This window comes from Arachis hypogaea, chromosome 19, assembly GCF_003086295.3.
Source record: "Arachis hypogaea cultivar Tifrunner chromosome 19, arahy.Tifrunner.gnm2.J5K5, whole genome shotgun sequence".
Taxonomy (NCBI): domain Eukaryota; kingdom Viridiplantae; phylum Streptophyta; class Magnoliopsida; order Fabales; family Fabaceae; genus Arachis; species Arachis hypogaea.
In genome coordinates, this window is record NC_092054.1 from 3,162,745 (window position 1) to 3,177,287 (window position 14,543).

The 14,543-nt window shown below is 34.4% G+C and overlaps 1 protein-coding gene across 2 annotated transcripts; it reads right to left on the reverse strand.

The window, feature by feature from the left end:
* Positions 1-530: 530 nt before the first annotated feature.
* LOC112779668 (N-terminal acetyltransferase A complex auxiliary subunit NAA15) lies at positions 531-13,191 on the reverse strand. 2 transcript variants are annotated; one of them, XM_072227951.1, is made up of 27 exons: positions 12,757-13,191; positions 11,623-11,701; positions 11,294-11,376; positions 11,057-11,206; positions 10,138-10,253; positions 9,155-9,260; positions 8,420-8,491; positions 8,221-8,336; positions 7,792-7,924; positions 6,886-6,963; positions 6,744-6,797; positions 6,531-6,601; positions 6,155-6,209; positions 5,971-6,066; positions 5,575-5,703; positions 5,396-5,478; positions 5,071-5,301; positions 4,607-4,739; positions 4,423-4,530; positions 3,783-3,914; positions 3,402-3,458; positions 2,907-3,004; positions 2,740-2,798; positions 2,537-2,648; positions 1,782-1,882; positions 1,066-1,306; positions 531-799 (listed from the first exon to the last, which is right to left on the reverse strand). In XM_072227951.1, the coding sequence occupies exons 1-26, from the start codon at positions 12,805-12,807 to the stop codon at positions 1,104-1,106; spliced, it is 2,706 nt and encodes a 901-aa protein (XP_072084052.1). In that variant the 5' UTR covers positions 12,808-13,191; the 3' UTR covers positions 531-799; positions 1,066-1,103. The 2 variants fall into 2 exon arrangements, with proteins under 2 accessions (XP_072084052.1, XP_025679793.1); XM_025824008.3 differs by having other exon boundaries at positions 531-1,306.
* Between the last annotated feature and the right edge of the window lie 1,352 nt (positions 13,192-14,543).

The following is a 14,543-nucleotide window of genomic DNA, read 5'->3' on the forward strand; positions in this document are numbered from 1 at the left end:
CCATTGGATTGGCTATAAAGAATGAACCCCATATCCCACATGATGGTGAAGAATACATATCCCAATACCAAATGTACAACAAAAATTAGTACGCAGCATTTCTCTTAATATAATATTACACCCATGCCTTCAACCAATAATCCTTTCCAATTACTAGAATCAATCCCAATATGCCAAGTTTTAAAACACCTCATATATCTCCCCTAATATAGATTTGGCTTGGTATAATCATAAGACATCCTTTTTTTTCGTCAATAACATCCTTTGAACTAACCTAAAACCGCACAACAGTACCAAGTTCCTAATCCACCATTGTGTCACGATTTTCGGATATCATAATCCCAAATTTGTACTCAACCTAGAATGCATTGCACACATCTAATGTACGCAATTCTTTCTAGTTCTTGTTAATACAACGGAAGATGCGCACTAGAATTCCTAAATAATCTTCCATCATAAGTACACCTTCGTGAGGAAACCAAACATTTCTTTCTCGAATGAAAAACAAACAGATGCTTCAAAACAAGATCGGTACTAAACCCCAATTCATTTTGGCTAAATTCATCCAAAATCAAAGCTGCCGTTTCAGCTTGCAGTGGCAAAAATTATAACATAATTCACTGCTTATACATGAAAATATAAGCAAATAAAATAGGGAAGGTACAACATGCTCTCCGACCGTATACTTTTTTTTATGTTGACTGGATGCAGGACCAGAACCTAAAACTCTGTAGCGCTCTCCCAATGACCAAAATGACAACCAGGACGACGGTGGAAATCCGGCGGCTCCGCTTACCACCTCTCCGGAAATAAGGGGTGAACAAAAAAAATATTCAATTCTAAAACACTTCTTTTGGTAAGATTATACACATTTGCAATCTGAATACATTTTCACAGTTGGGAGAGGGAGAACTTGCAAAGAAAAATACATGGGAGTGACGTGTGTGAAGATTTGCAATAAACCCGCACCAAAACTGTGGCCCTTGTCCCCAGCAAACAGCAAAAGGAGGGCCGTTTTTGGAATGTCAAATGCAGTTTGGTTAATCAAGCATCCAAACTAGGTACCTTCAATAAACTTAGCCTCATGGGTGTCCTCTACTTTGTCAGATAGTGAGATCTTTGAATGCATCCAGTTTCCCATTTGATTTGATAGGGCCCGCATTCTGACTACCCGTCGAATGGTTCGAACTTTCATGCTCAGAGTTTTTGCTTAACTGACTGTAGATCGAGTTTGGAGAGACTGAACTGCAGCTGCCTTCGAAGTATGTAGAATAAGGGAAGTACTCAGCACATCGTGATTTCCATCCTGCAAGAACATATAATTAACCTTGCAATGCACCAAACAGAACGTGAAATAGAAAAGAAGGGGAATGAAAAATAGACAATGGTATAAAATTTAGGCAACAAGTTAAGGATTATGCATCGGAATTTTCCTTAATTGAAATATAAGAATATCAAATTAAATGCCATATCAACTAAAATCTTGAAACAGGGTTAAAAGCGAGTACCAGACCCCATCCCAGAAGTGAAAAATTAAAACACTGTTTCAAGGAAACAATTTCCATTTCCTTTACCCTCTATCCCTTAATTATAACAGGATCTAGCTTGCTTCAGAGAATTGGTTGATCTCCAATACTTTTACACAGGAAAATGAACTCAAAATCACATTATTCTTGGCACATTTATGGCAAATATCAGGTACTAAAATTTTCATTAGCAGTGGTCCTCACATCTAACCAACAGAAAAACAACACACAACACAGCTGTCCAGTTTTACTTACTCAATGCAGCATCCTGATCATGTAGTATTGTCCCAAGAAGTTTGTGAACAGCAATACAGTCTTTAAGTGTCCATTCCCTGATTGGTCCAAGTGCTCCATTACTATCAAGACATTTGTGAACAGCAACAGAATGATTTATTATTGCCGAGTGAAACATCAAAACGAAATTGATATAGATAGAAACAAGAAACATTAACTGACAAACATGATACGATACAAGTTCCCAAAATTTTTTTCCACCTCAATTTCATTTCCTCATTTCATTTTTTATTTCCCTTTTCTTCCTCTTAATAAAGCTGTGGGAAATGTGTAACGGGTCGGGTAAACAGATCAAATCCCTATATAAATGCAAACATTCATGATATGATCCAAGGGAAGCACCACTTGAGCTATAGCTCATTGCATTGGCTGCTATTTTTTGGGTTGTACCCACTACTATTGGTTGATCGTTCCTTTGTGGGGGCACAATGGGGGGAACTTCCCTCCAACTCATCCTCATCCCCATCAAAGGAAAGATAGTTCATGATTCTATCTCATTTCAATTAATTTCTATTTTCGCAACGTTCAACTGAAGTCCTGTCTATATTACTAATGAGAACCCGCGCCCTTTTTCTTTCTCCCGCCGTGGAGTGAGATGATGACTTGCAGTCACAATCTGTATGAAAATGTTCTCTTACTCTAATACTTAACAGACTGATACACAAGAAATGTGTTTGTGGGCATAATACATGGCTTCAGATGTTGTAACTCATTACCTTGGCACAAAATTGTTTGTTGACTCTTCAACCAACTTGACAGCCTCAGACTTTCTGTTCAAATCCAAAATGCTCAAGATTTCTGCAAAAGCCGCTCTGTGCATGAGAGAATCTGGAAGGGAAAAAAAAGCGTCAGCAATCTTCAAAAAGAAACACAAAGGAATTTCCAATGCCATGTTGATAACAATGTTCACCACAACAACCTTTATGATTTTCAAGGAAAGCGTTGTTAGCCTCAACCAGAGATTTCTCATGCAGCTGGCTGCAGAAAGGGAATAAATGAAGAATTGAATTGTCATCATGAAATGAATACAGAAATGAATACACCAGCTTCAAGAATTACTATAGTAAAATCAATCACATCAAGAACCTGATGGTTGAGCGCTCAGCTTCTAAGACACTCCAAATCAGTTTCTCGCCATCAGTCACAGGTGCATTCATGGACCCCACTATATGGAATAATTTAATCTGCAAAAGATAGGCCGAAATTAATGACAGCAGAATAACTTCGTCTGTGCTTGGTAGACTAGAAGAAATCACAACATTAGAGAGGACATAGTATCCCAAAACATGAGAATATACAAATTTAATAATGAACAGGACGCAGCAGGTGCCAATATAAATGATCATTTTCTTTTGATTACTTAATATGCCCCATAAAAATTTCATGCAATTCATAATCTCCACTACAATCATAATTAAAAGAAAATTCATAACAATTATAATTTTGACAAGCATGGCTTTTTTTTGTGGGGGGGGATCAATTTGTAATAATATATTTTAAGAAAGAAATTTAAGAAACCAAACTTTCTAAACCCAACAGCAAGGAATTAATTCGATTTTTTTTTCAAGAGAGAGACCATACCAAGCAACGATGAGAATCGGGATGTTCGGCATCCAACCTCAGCAATCGCTTCACAGCCTACAATCAAATAAACACGGGAAATATTTAAGAGGCATTGTAATCTAACAATGATAAAGAAAAAGGTAGTACACTATAACCTCGTAAGAATGCAAATAAAAGTATTCAAGTAAACTAAGCTATACAATGGCTGTTAATTGTTGTTAAAAGTAGAGCTCCCCCATAAACATGAACTGTGTCCTGTTTTGGGGAATCATGGTCACAGGCATACAATAGCAAGGAAAACATCCACAACTGTTTTGCCCAAGTTAATTACTAGCTTGACAACACGAAAATTCAACAAGCCAGATAAAGTTACTGGGCTCCCCTAAAATCCAGAATTACCTGTAGTGCAAGCAAAATCTTATTTCGTCTTGTATAACATTCAAAAGCAAGCAAGTGTGTTTCCAAGGAATCAGGTGAATTCTTCTGCAGCAACTTCAAGTACTTCGTGGCTTCTGACAGTGGATCTTCCACCTAAGTCAGGAAAATACATGACATGCAAGACATTGTCCCCTTCACAATTAAAACAAGCACAGTATATAAATGACAGATGAATGTTTAAAATGAGACTTTTGCATAACATTGATTGACCTGACACTAAGTATCATATTTGATTTCCAGTTTCTCAAATATGAATATATAACATTTACATTATTAGAAAGATAGAGTTGATGCTAAACAGCTCTAGAGAGATTTAATTTATCAATTTAACGTGTTTGTACTCAAAAGGAAACGGCTAATGAACAAAAGAATTAGATCTGTACTCCTGGTCTATTCACTCATTCACCGTGATTTCCTATAGTTAGGATTTTCTGCAAAAATCCAAAATACCACAATACATGGTGGCAACTGTCAGAATGGTACCTATGTTTGACTCATTTTCTACATGGAACCCAGGGAGCAAAACTGTGTTTTGTATACTGAATCAAATTTGAAACAACCAAATAAGAGTCCCAATAGACATAGAGGAAACAAATTCAACCTGCAACAACTTCTCCCCATGTGGATCAGGATCAACAGGTTTTACATGTCGTTTCCCAGACTTTGAAGCCCCGCCGGCATTCAACTCTTCATTCTTTTCTTCTGCCTCCTAAAAAAATATAATGCCAGGATTAGTACCATTCCTTCAATAAGTTCCAAAGAAGCTATACAAGTGACTAACATACTTTCTTAGCTCTTGCTTCTGCCTTTCTCTGTTTTTGTCTCATTTTCTTCTTTTGAGAAGGAAGCAATTTTGACATTTCGTCGTCTTCCTCAGTTGTAGACTTCGGGGGAGAATCATGCAACTTAATATAGCATCTACAAATTGAAAAAGTTACAGACATGAGATCCATTGGTACAAAATAAGAAGTAAATAAGCTTTACAGTAAGAGCAGCCACTAAGGGGTGCTGTTCAGGTCATAAAACTAAAAAACCACACAGCTTAAAGCACATGTGAAACCCTATTCGCCTCGCATGAGCTGAGACTGAAAAAAATCAAAGACAATAGCTTTTAAAAAACAGCCACAAGTATAGTTTCACAAAATGCATTGTGACTAAAATGTAGTGTAGGGCTTCACACATGTGCTAACCCAGTTAGCCAAAGCATTAACAGCATTAATAAACCAACAAAAGAAAACATGACATTCACCTGATAGCTCCAGCTGCTGCTTTCTCAAAATAAACATGTGAGTGCAACCGGTCTTGAAATTTAAGCATTTCCACATAAGTACGCAAAGTCATTTTCCTCAAGCAGTATGAGTGAAAATCAAATTGATCTTCAGTAATATCTGCATAATGTTTTTCAACTGCTAAAAACTTCTTCAGTGCCCGTCCAAGATCACCCTGACGGAAATAGCTTTCACCAGAGGCTAGCTCATACCTTCATAAGATAAATGTCAAAATATATGGTCAGATGTTAAACCAAAATGTACACTGTATAATGCAAAATATCAAAAGCATCATTCTATACTGACCACATGCATTGCATGTCATGAAGGTTGTTGTGTTGATCACCATCTTTTGTAAACAGTACAGCAGTTTTTTCAGCCAAAGCCACCTTTTGGTAACAAGTGAATAGATAATAAAGCAGAGTCAGAAAAGGCAAACAAGGAAGCAACAAATATAACAGTTATGTGGTTGACGTTTACAAAACCTGATCAGCCTGCAGCATGCGCTTAACACATTCACTATTAACATAACGATCGGCAAGATCCATACACCTGGCTTCATCTGCAAATGCAGCAGCAGCAGCAAAATCACCAGCATGCTTCAGTATCCGACTCTGTTATACAAAGATATCAATTATGTTGTGGAAAATTGGCATTTGAAGAAATCATGGTTAGTTCCAAATTCAGTCTCAATTTACTTAGTTAAGCTTTGTTGTAAATTAGTGCCACATACAAATGCTTAAAGTTGACCCACCCAACCGAAACTTATGCTTCAACTACATTGTAGTTATAGTCTGTTAAGTGAACTTAAAATACAAAGCTTTAAAACATAAAAGGACTTGAAAAAAAATATAATCTTAGAAAATTATTAATAAGCAAACCTTGACGGAATATAGATCAATAACAGTAGGTGTGTGTTCTATGGCCTCGTCAATTTTGGAAAGAGCAACTTCATATTGGCCTCGTCTGTCATAATGCTGCACCAGAAAAAATCCTCATAAATAGGCCAAAATAGAAGGGGAAGAAAAGATAGTCAAGAAACCAATATGAAAACTAGCTACAGACCTGAGCCAATAAAAACAAAGTCCACATAAGAGTTGAAGGGGGTTCTTTTTCCACCCTGTATAAATTATAAAAATGAGTAAGTCACCAAAAAGAAGAAAAGAACTATTAACGTATTATGAGGGGTTTTGTGATTTATTTGTAATGGAATGGGGTTGAGTTTATGGTTTCTCTTTGGTGCTTAGCTTATAGTTGTTCCAAAGGTCATTTCAATCACTGATATGCAACGGCAACGGACAGCTTTTGTTTGCCTTGCAATTTGAGTCTCTTCCTCGGTTCAAGAGGTAACCAAGAGTATCACAACATGAGATTTACCCCATAGAATAGTTTTACCAAGTCATGAACTAAAACACAAAAAAAGTTAACAAGTATATCTTACCTCCCGGGATATTGGCCGGACGTCCTAATTGAATGCTCTAACTCGAGAATAAGTTGTTCCAAAATGTCTGCCTGAACAAAGTTCAAAAGAATAAAAAGAACAATCAGAACCCATAGGAAACTTATCTTCTTCCACTACATAACATGATGGAAGAAAAAATACAATCAAATATCTCAGTTTTTCAGTCATAGAAATGTAAGGGATAAAGCTGACCTTCCCAGGGTGATTATACAAAGACGAAAGATCTGAGAAAAGAGATGGAACTCCCTGGAGAGAATACAAAAGAAAGAAATCACAATCAACTTCCAAAAACCTGAACGAGGCATAATTTGAAGCTGAAAAGAAACTTGAATACCTTAGTAAGGAGAGGCCTAATATAATTATCTGCTGCTGCTCTAAATTTGTCACCTTGCAAAAAATCTAGGGGTATTCTCTGCCAAACGAGATTCAGCAAAGAATGAACTCAAAGAATTAACTTCATCAAAAGGTTTAAGCACTTGCACTTCAACAATAATTCTAGGTTTTACAAGAAATCATGAAATATACTACTGGTACTGGACCAGGAATCATTTTTTTTTCCTTCAAATAAATGAATATCATAAAGACAGAGAGCAGAATAATACGAGGAGGAGGAGGAAAAGAGATCCTCTATACATTAGCAAAAACTAGCCAAAAGAAAACCTATCTATAAAGAAAGGTTCTCCAATCTCTCAACATGCCAAGGAAGCCAAACATCTAATCCTATCTTATAAAACTTAACTGTCAGAAAACCTATCACTGGATGTACATAAATAGAGGTACAACCAAATAAAACAAGGAGAAGAACCAGGAATCATTTATCTATGCTAATATTCTAGAAGGCACACACAATGTTCAACGAAGAGACCACGAAACCAGGACTACCCTACTTTAGAATGCATTTTAAGAGATGGCTCTAGACGGGTAAATCACTAATACATAATAAAAATATCACCATAAACATTATGCTAATGGATATTCCATCCCAGTCATCAACATTTTCTACTATGGAAGAAACAATGAGATTCTTGTCACCTAGGGAACAGATACCAAGAAGCAATTATTGTTCTTTTATGAGAAAGCAAATACTCTAAATCTCAAAGGGGTTATGACATAAGAAGAAACAGACATCTTCCCTTGCACATAATTTAAAAATAGTAACGAGCTGATAACTTGGAGTTGGATACATTAAGGCGAGATATTTTATTGAACGCATCCATAACAAAATACTATAATGCAATACCTTAACAGCAGAAGACCATTTATACTGCTGGCCAAGTGATTTGTACAAGGAATCCAATCGATCTATTTCATCCGGTGAGTACTGGCCATTCACTGAATACAACCCAACACATTTTTGGAGACCTTCATAGTACCTGAGTTTTAACGCATGTGACGAATTATTAGTTAGACTCTGCAAGTCAACAATATCGTGGACAAAAAACAATCCAAAAGAAACTGCTTCCAAAGGGTTTAGAAAGTTAATAATTTACTATACAAATAGTATACACTATATAATATTAAAATGACATAAAAAGCTAACAGCCTGAGATATTGAGAGCAATTAAGGCTACAAGAATTTATTGATACCAAGGCTAAAAGAATTATGAACATGTTGAAAGACTTTGCAATTGAGATAGTCCAACAAAAGCATAAGCACCACAAAAATCACCTATAGTTATCAGGATTCATGGAAAGTAATGCCTGGTACAAGACTTCGCCTTCTTCTAAACGACCAAGCTTCACTAGAAGTGAAACCTCTTGTTCTTTATATTCAAGCTTATCAACCTATAAAGACAATCAGAAAACTCATTATACCATGAATCCTAAGATGCATCATTAAAATACCTAGGTACATATAACATACATACAATTTTTGATTCCTTTTTGCGCAACTCCTCCAAAGCGCTCTCAAGCAATCCGCATTCCTCTAATAAAGAGATCTGTAAAAGTATGAAAGGGAAAATCAGCTCGGAAATCGCCAGGACTTTTTATTCTTGTACATCAATAAATAGAAATGCAAGCAAAGTAATTCACATTCAACAAAATGTAACTAAGAAGAGTCAGAAAATTTTCAGAATCTTTGATGTTAGAATCAAGCAACTGAAATATTCTAAGAAAACCTCAGAAGACTCCCTTCAATTAGGTCGATTTGCACTTCTGCCACTGCATCTAATCCTGTTACTTTGAAACCGTGCAAACTACTCTTGATACTCTCGGGTATACTCTCTTACTTATTTGACAAAATCGGGCATCTAAGGTGCATATTATTTTCCTAAATTGCATTGACATGCTTCTAATCACTTAGTCACATTTTAGGCAACATGTGTATTTTACATGCATATTTCCCATAAAAAATAAAAAAATAAATATTTTTTTAAAAAAAAGCTCATTTCTGTTAACAAATTATACTGATATAGAAGTATCAGAACTATTTGCACTATTTTAAAGCAACAGGATCAAAGTTCACATCAACCCAAGTGGAAGAGAGTAGGATTGAACTTGTTGAGAAAATATTAATAGCTAAGGTTATATCAAACAACAACTATGTGGTAAACATTATGCATCGACAAGAAACAGCAGTAGACACACTGCAAGATGAAAACCTTATATAAAAGCATTTCCCCATGCTCACACCGTTCATTTTCCGGAGGATAATCATCTTCTAAAGTCCCTTCATATGCTTCCAAAATTTCAACTGCCTTGGATGCACTGTTACACATGTGAAAGATAATATTACAAAGTATCAGAAGAAAAATAACATGTTATTCTCAATAACAATTATTTATCATAAAGCAGCATAATATAGGGACACGATGCAAAGCTTCATAGTGCACACTTAATAAAGGAAAAGAAAGCTACGAAAGACACAAGTCAACATGTTTGCAATATCGAAGTCCTTTCAGGTAAACAAATAATGTAAATCATCTCAAAACTCTCTCTCAAAAAAAAGGACAAAACACCAAACAAAAGCTCTTTATCAGTTGGTGCAAAGCAGCCAAGGTGGGATGGTTAACAGAAACATAAATGAGAATTGGAATAAGAATAAGACGAACCACAGAATTTGATTCTTCTCATATTTTTACTTCATAAAGAAACATAATCATACTATAAAGTTTCATAAGACAGATTTGACTTGTGATGACAACAAAATTGATCATCTCACAATTATAACAATATATAATATATACTGATTACTTATCCAGTAACTTAGTAATAAATTTGAAGTTCAAAATCATCTATCTCAAGAATTAGGACAGAAGAAAAAGAGAAACTCTGACAACAAGATAATAGCTCACTTCCTACACGCACAGATGCACTAGGCCATATCAGATCAAGCTTAGGTCCTTGTAGTTTTATATAAGATAAAACAAGGAATCTCTAGCAAAGTATCCCAACAAGCATAGAAGAAAATATAATTGGGTGAACTGCCAGTTACACATAAAGTCAAAACCAACAGTAATAAAGACGAGACATTTATGAACTAAAGCATATGCTCTAAGATCAACATGCTACTAGTACTTTACATAGGCAGTTCAGAGAGCATCAATTGGAAAAGCATTTAACTCAATATAAATCCAAATCTTACTTAGAGTTCAAATGATGGGCAACAGAAAAACCAATCCAGTTCATGCGATGATTTGGTTTCAGAGTTAAAAGTTGCTGTCTTGTCTCAACAAAGCCACTTAAATCCCGCATTTGAGCCTGTGAGCGAGAATACAAAAAGCAACATGAGAAAAAAAATTACATTATAAAAGAATTCTCCACCTATATACATACTACGTGAAAAAATATGCATACAACAGTACAACATAGCAGAACTTTATGCGCTCCAGTTCATGTCTTCAAGCTGAGGGCAAGATCATTTTCTATGAAAATTAACTACAATAATTATAATTGTGAAGGTTATTCGTAGTACATTACACTAGTAAATAACATTACAAGTTGGCTTTTTACACATGGACAAATTCTTTGTCAGTTGTTACTACAAGTAACTTCAAAATGTATGGGCACAAAACATTATCAAATAGCACACTCCTCCGCCCTGTTCAAATTAGCTAACACTATATTAATTTGTATAAAACAAATTTAAAAAAAAAAAAAAAACCAAAATAAAGGAGTAACTATACAGATACTAATTAATTTATGCATTAATGCTTTCATTGTTAGAATTGTTTAGAATTGTTTTTTTTATTACTTATAAAAATGGTAATAAATGTGTCGATGAAATATGTGTGTGAACGGTAAGCTTAATAAAAAATTTATGATCGGAGTAACAGATAATTTGATCACAGAGACTATCGCATAAATCCTCAAGCTTTTTCACAAATATTTCATCATGCAAGGCACATCCACACAGCTAGTGAACTCTACATGATTTAACTCTCCAATCAAACATATCTCAAATTTAAAATCAGAAGATCAAAGTCATTTTCCAGTTTTATAAATATACATTTGCTTTAAATACACAATTAGAAGCAAAAGACATTTAATAATTAATACACTACCTGTAAGAGAGACAGGTCACGTAGGATTTCAATATTGTCAGGATCAATTTTCAGTGCATTTCGGTAGCACTTGATCGCCTCCCTGTATTCTCTGTCTGATCGATAAAGGAGACCAAAGACATGCCAGCAAACATGACTTTTAAGGTCATTCTGCATAGAAAAATTATTAAGAATGGATCATCTAACCAATGATCATAGGATTGACAAATGATGTAACATGAACAAACACACACAGACCTTTAATCCTTGACGGACAAGTTCATATGCTTCTGACTTACGATCCATGCAATTTAATGTCAAACCCTTCATCGATAAAGTTTCTAGCATCCAGAAAAGGGAACAGATATATAAATAGAAATAAAATATAGCCAAAGGAGATAAACATGATGCAATGAAAATGAAGAGATAGTGAAGGCAGAAGTCGCAATTTTGGAAATCTTTTTATTTTGGTGGTTGAGGGTTGGAACTAATGTTCATTTTTTCACTGAATAAAACAACTAAGAAATAAATAAAATGCCCGCAATCAAGCAGAAGCATGAACAAAGAATGTTCAAAACAAAGTATACCTCCATGATCTGGGAATTTTTTCAAGATGGCATCTGCTGCTTTGAGGCCCTTTTTGTATTGTTTGGTTTCATACGATTTCTGCAGCACCAATAACAAGGATAAATAAACCTCATGACACTTTTCCGTCACCTCAAAAATCAAAAAGTACTTCACTTACATAAATATCCTAACAAGATATAAAATAAATAAATAAATAAATAAAGATTAGTTACATAAGCTTGCAAGCAATAACGAAGTCCTCAAAAGAAAAGTCATTTAAAGTGGAAAATACTCAAAGCAAGGTATTCACTTCAACTACTTTCACTCTTCCGTTATAATATCTTGAAAGAGTAATGAGCACAATAATCACGCTTATATCAATGGGCATTCCTTCATAACTCGTATTTTTGCAAGGGTATTAACACACTCACCCAGTTATCAGGTTATCTTATAATTTCTCTGTTGATCATGTTTTATGTCATCATGTTTCAACTTTTAATCATTACCAATGGTTGACAGCTTGACATTGTTGCACATGAGAAAATCAAGTAAAATTGGGAATAAAACATATATTCGCAAGTACCGAGACCTTTAAGTAAAAAATAGTTTATATTAAATATTTTCTTCTACATTTCCAATTATGTAAAAAATACGTCACATAGTTCCATATCAACCACTAAGCACTAAAAAGCCCTCTAAAACAGTTCACATTTCCTCAACATCCAATGTCTGCAGCTTGCAGGAGAAACGGAAGAATTGTTTCAAAGAAAACAATTCAAAACCCTCTAAACTATAAGAATCATCAACAGACAAGCAAAGCAGTAAGAAAAACCAGCTTCCTACATAGAACCAATAAAGTTAAAAGCTCCAAAGTACACAACAGAATTATTCACTATCCAGTCATGAATGAAATCCACGCTGAAAACCACAAAATCACAACACCACAAAACAAAGCCGAAGATCCCCCAAACAATCCACTGTTTTCAGATACAATAAACACAGGAATCAGATTCTCGAGAGGCGAAACAATAAAGCGGCGATAACCTAGGGTTTCAAGAGATTGATAAGGATGCAAAAAATCGAGATTCGAGAACGAGATTGAAGTTGGATCAATAGAAGTAGAAAAGAGAAAGAGAGAGAGAATCGAAGCTTACAACAATGAGCTTGAAGAGGTTGGCCTCCTTCGGGGGCAGCGAAGCACCCATTGTTACTGCTGCAGAGAGAGAAAGTGTGTGTGTGTGTGTGTGAGAGAGAGAGAGAGAGAGAATTAGGGTTTATGAAACAGAGAGAGGAGAATGAGTGATACTGATAGATAGGGTCGAAGGAGAGAGAGAAAGAGAGAGGTCGCGTTTTGTTTGTTGTGAAGTGCGATAAGAAAACGAAACGCAACCCTACTGTGAAGAAGAAGCTAAGAGCTGAAATGAAATGGTTGAGGGAGTGAGTGAGGGTTATGTTGTTATGTGCTGCGAGCTACTTAGTTGAATCTTCAAAGGGTTAGATTTAGATATTAGATAGACCCAAGTGAGGTTTGAGGTTTCTATTCTACTTTTCAGAACCATGAAATTACCACTTCACTTCACTATGTCCTTATTTTTCTTTCGTTGCATATCCTATTAAATTCTCTCTTCACATAAAGGGTAATGTATACAGGTGTTAGACACAGGTGTGGGATAGCGAGAAATCGGACCGTCCGAATTTTTTGTTAAAAAATTTGTTAACTACAAATCGGACCGTTCGATTAGTTTTTGTTTTTTTTTTAAATAAAATCGGACCCTTCGTTTACACTTTTTATTTTTTTTTTTATTTTTTAAACCGAAAACGGACCCTCCGTTTTACAAGTTTTGTTTTTTTAATGTTTCCTTAAGAGAAAACGGACACTCCGTTTTTGGATTTTTCTTTGTTTTTTTTTTAAAAAAATCAAAACGGATCCTCCGAGTTTCATTAAAAAAATATTTTTTTGTAGATTTTCCTTAATCGGACCGTTCGACTTTCTTGTTCTAAATCGCTCGGTCCGATTTCCGCCCTCTAACATCACATGCAGAGAAAGCACCCCTATTCTTCATAATGCTGTATCACTCCACACCTTCCTCCATATTAAAAATAAAAAGTGGTTTAATACACACTTGTCTCAACCTTTTTTAATTAAAAAAAAACGATTTATTTGGGTTTTTTTGGCATGGTCCATATAAATATTTTTGGTCTAGTCAATATTTAACATGTGACGTCAATATTTAATAAAACAAATTGCTAACAAGAGTTAAAATAAATAAATAATTTTTAAATTTGACAGTCCAAAGTCAAAAAATTATATTTTATAAAAAGTAAATTAAAAAATTAAATATTTTGTAGAGTCTAAAACATTAATTAAAAGTAAAACATTATTGTTTTAAACAAATTCCAAATGTTTATCATCTAGATCAATTTTCCTTTTGTGACTTCTCTTACATTAAGTGATATTATATACCGTTTTATTTTTGAAAATATTTAGTAATAAAAAAATAGCCAAAATCAACCAAAATTTATATTATTTAGTATTTATTAATTACTGTAGTAATTAATAAATAATAAATAAGACAAATTTTAATTTTTTTTGTTTTTCTAATATTATTGTTTTATTTTTTAGTCAATATGAAACAATTATTTAGATATTTAGTCATCTATTGTTTTATATCAATAAATTTGACTTAATTATCTATTAATTTATGAATTTTATGAATAGATGCATGCAATTATAAAGTAATTCTGTACATCAAATAATTGTGAATTGTCGGCAATTTTTTTAACTTTCATAATATTTTCCAAATAAGAACCACAAACTTCAAGGAAATTGTTTACATTCTTCTTAAAAGTTTTAGTTCACATATCATACATTCATACGTGTTACGTATACAATAAGGTTGAGGGGAAATTTTTCGGTCTTCAAAGTTATTACTCTATATTT

Coding starts and splice junctions, on each gene's coding strand:
- LOC112779668 (XM_072227951.1), bottom strand. CDS start 12,807: ATGGGTGCTTCGCTGCCCCCGAAGGAGGCCAACCTCTTCAAGCTCATT. Junction 6,798..6,885: donor TTAGGCCTCTCCTTACTAAG/GTATTCAAGTTT, acceptor TATTCTCTCCAG/GGAGTTCCATCTCTTTTCTC. Junction 6,210..6,530: donor TCCGGCCAATATCCCGGGAG/GTAAGATATACT, acceptor TAATTTATACAG/GGTGGAAAAAGAACCCCCTT.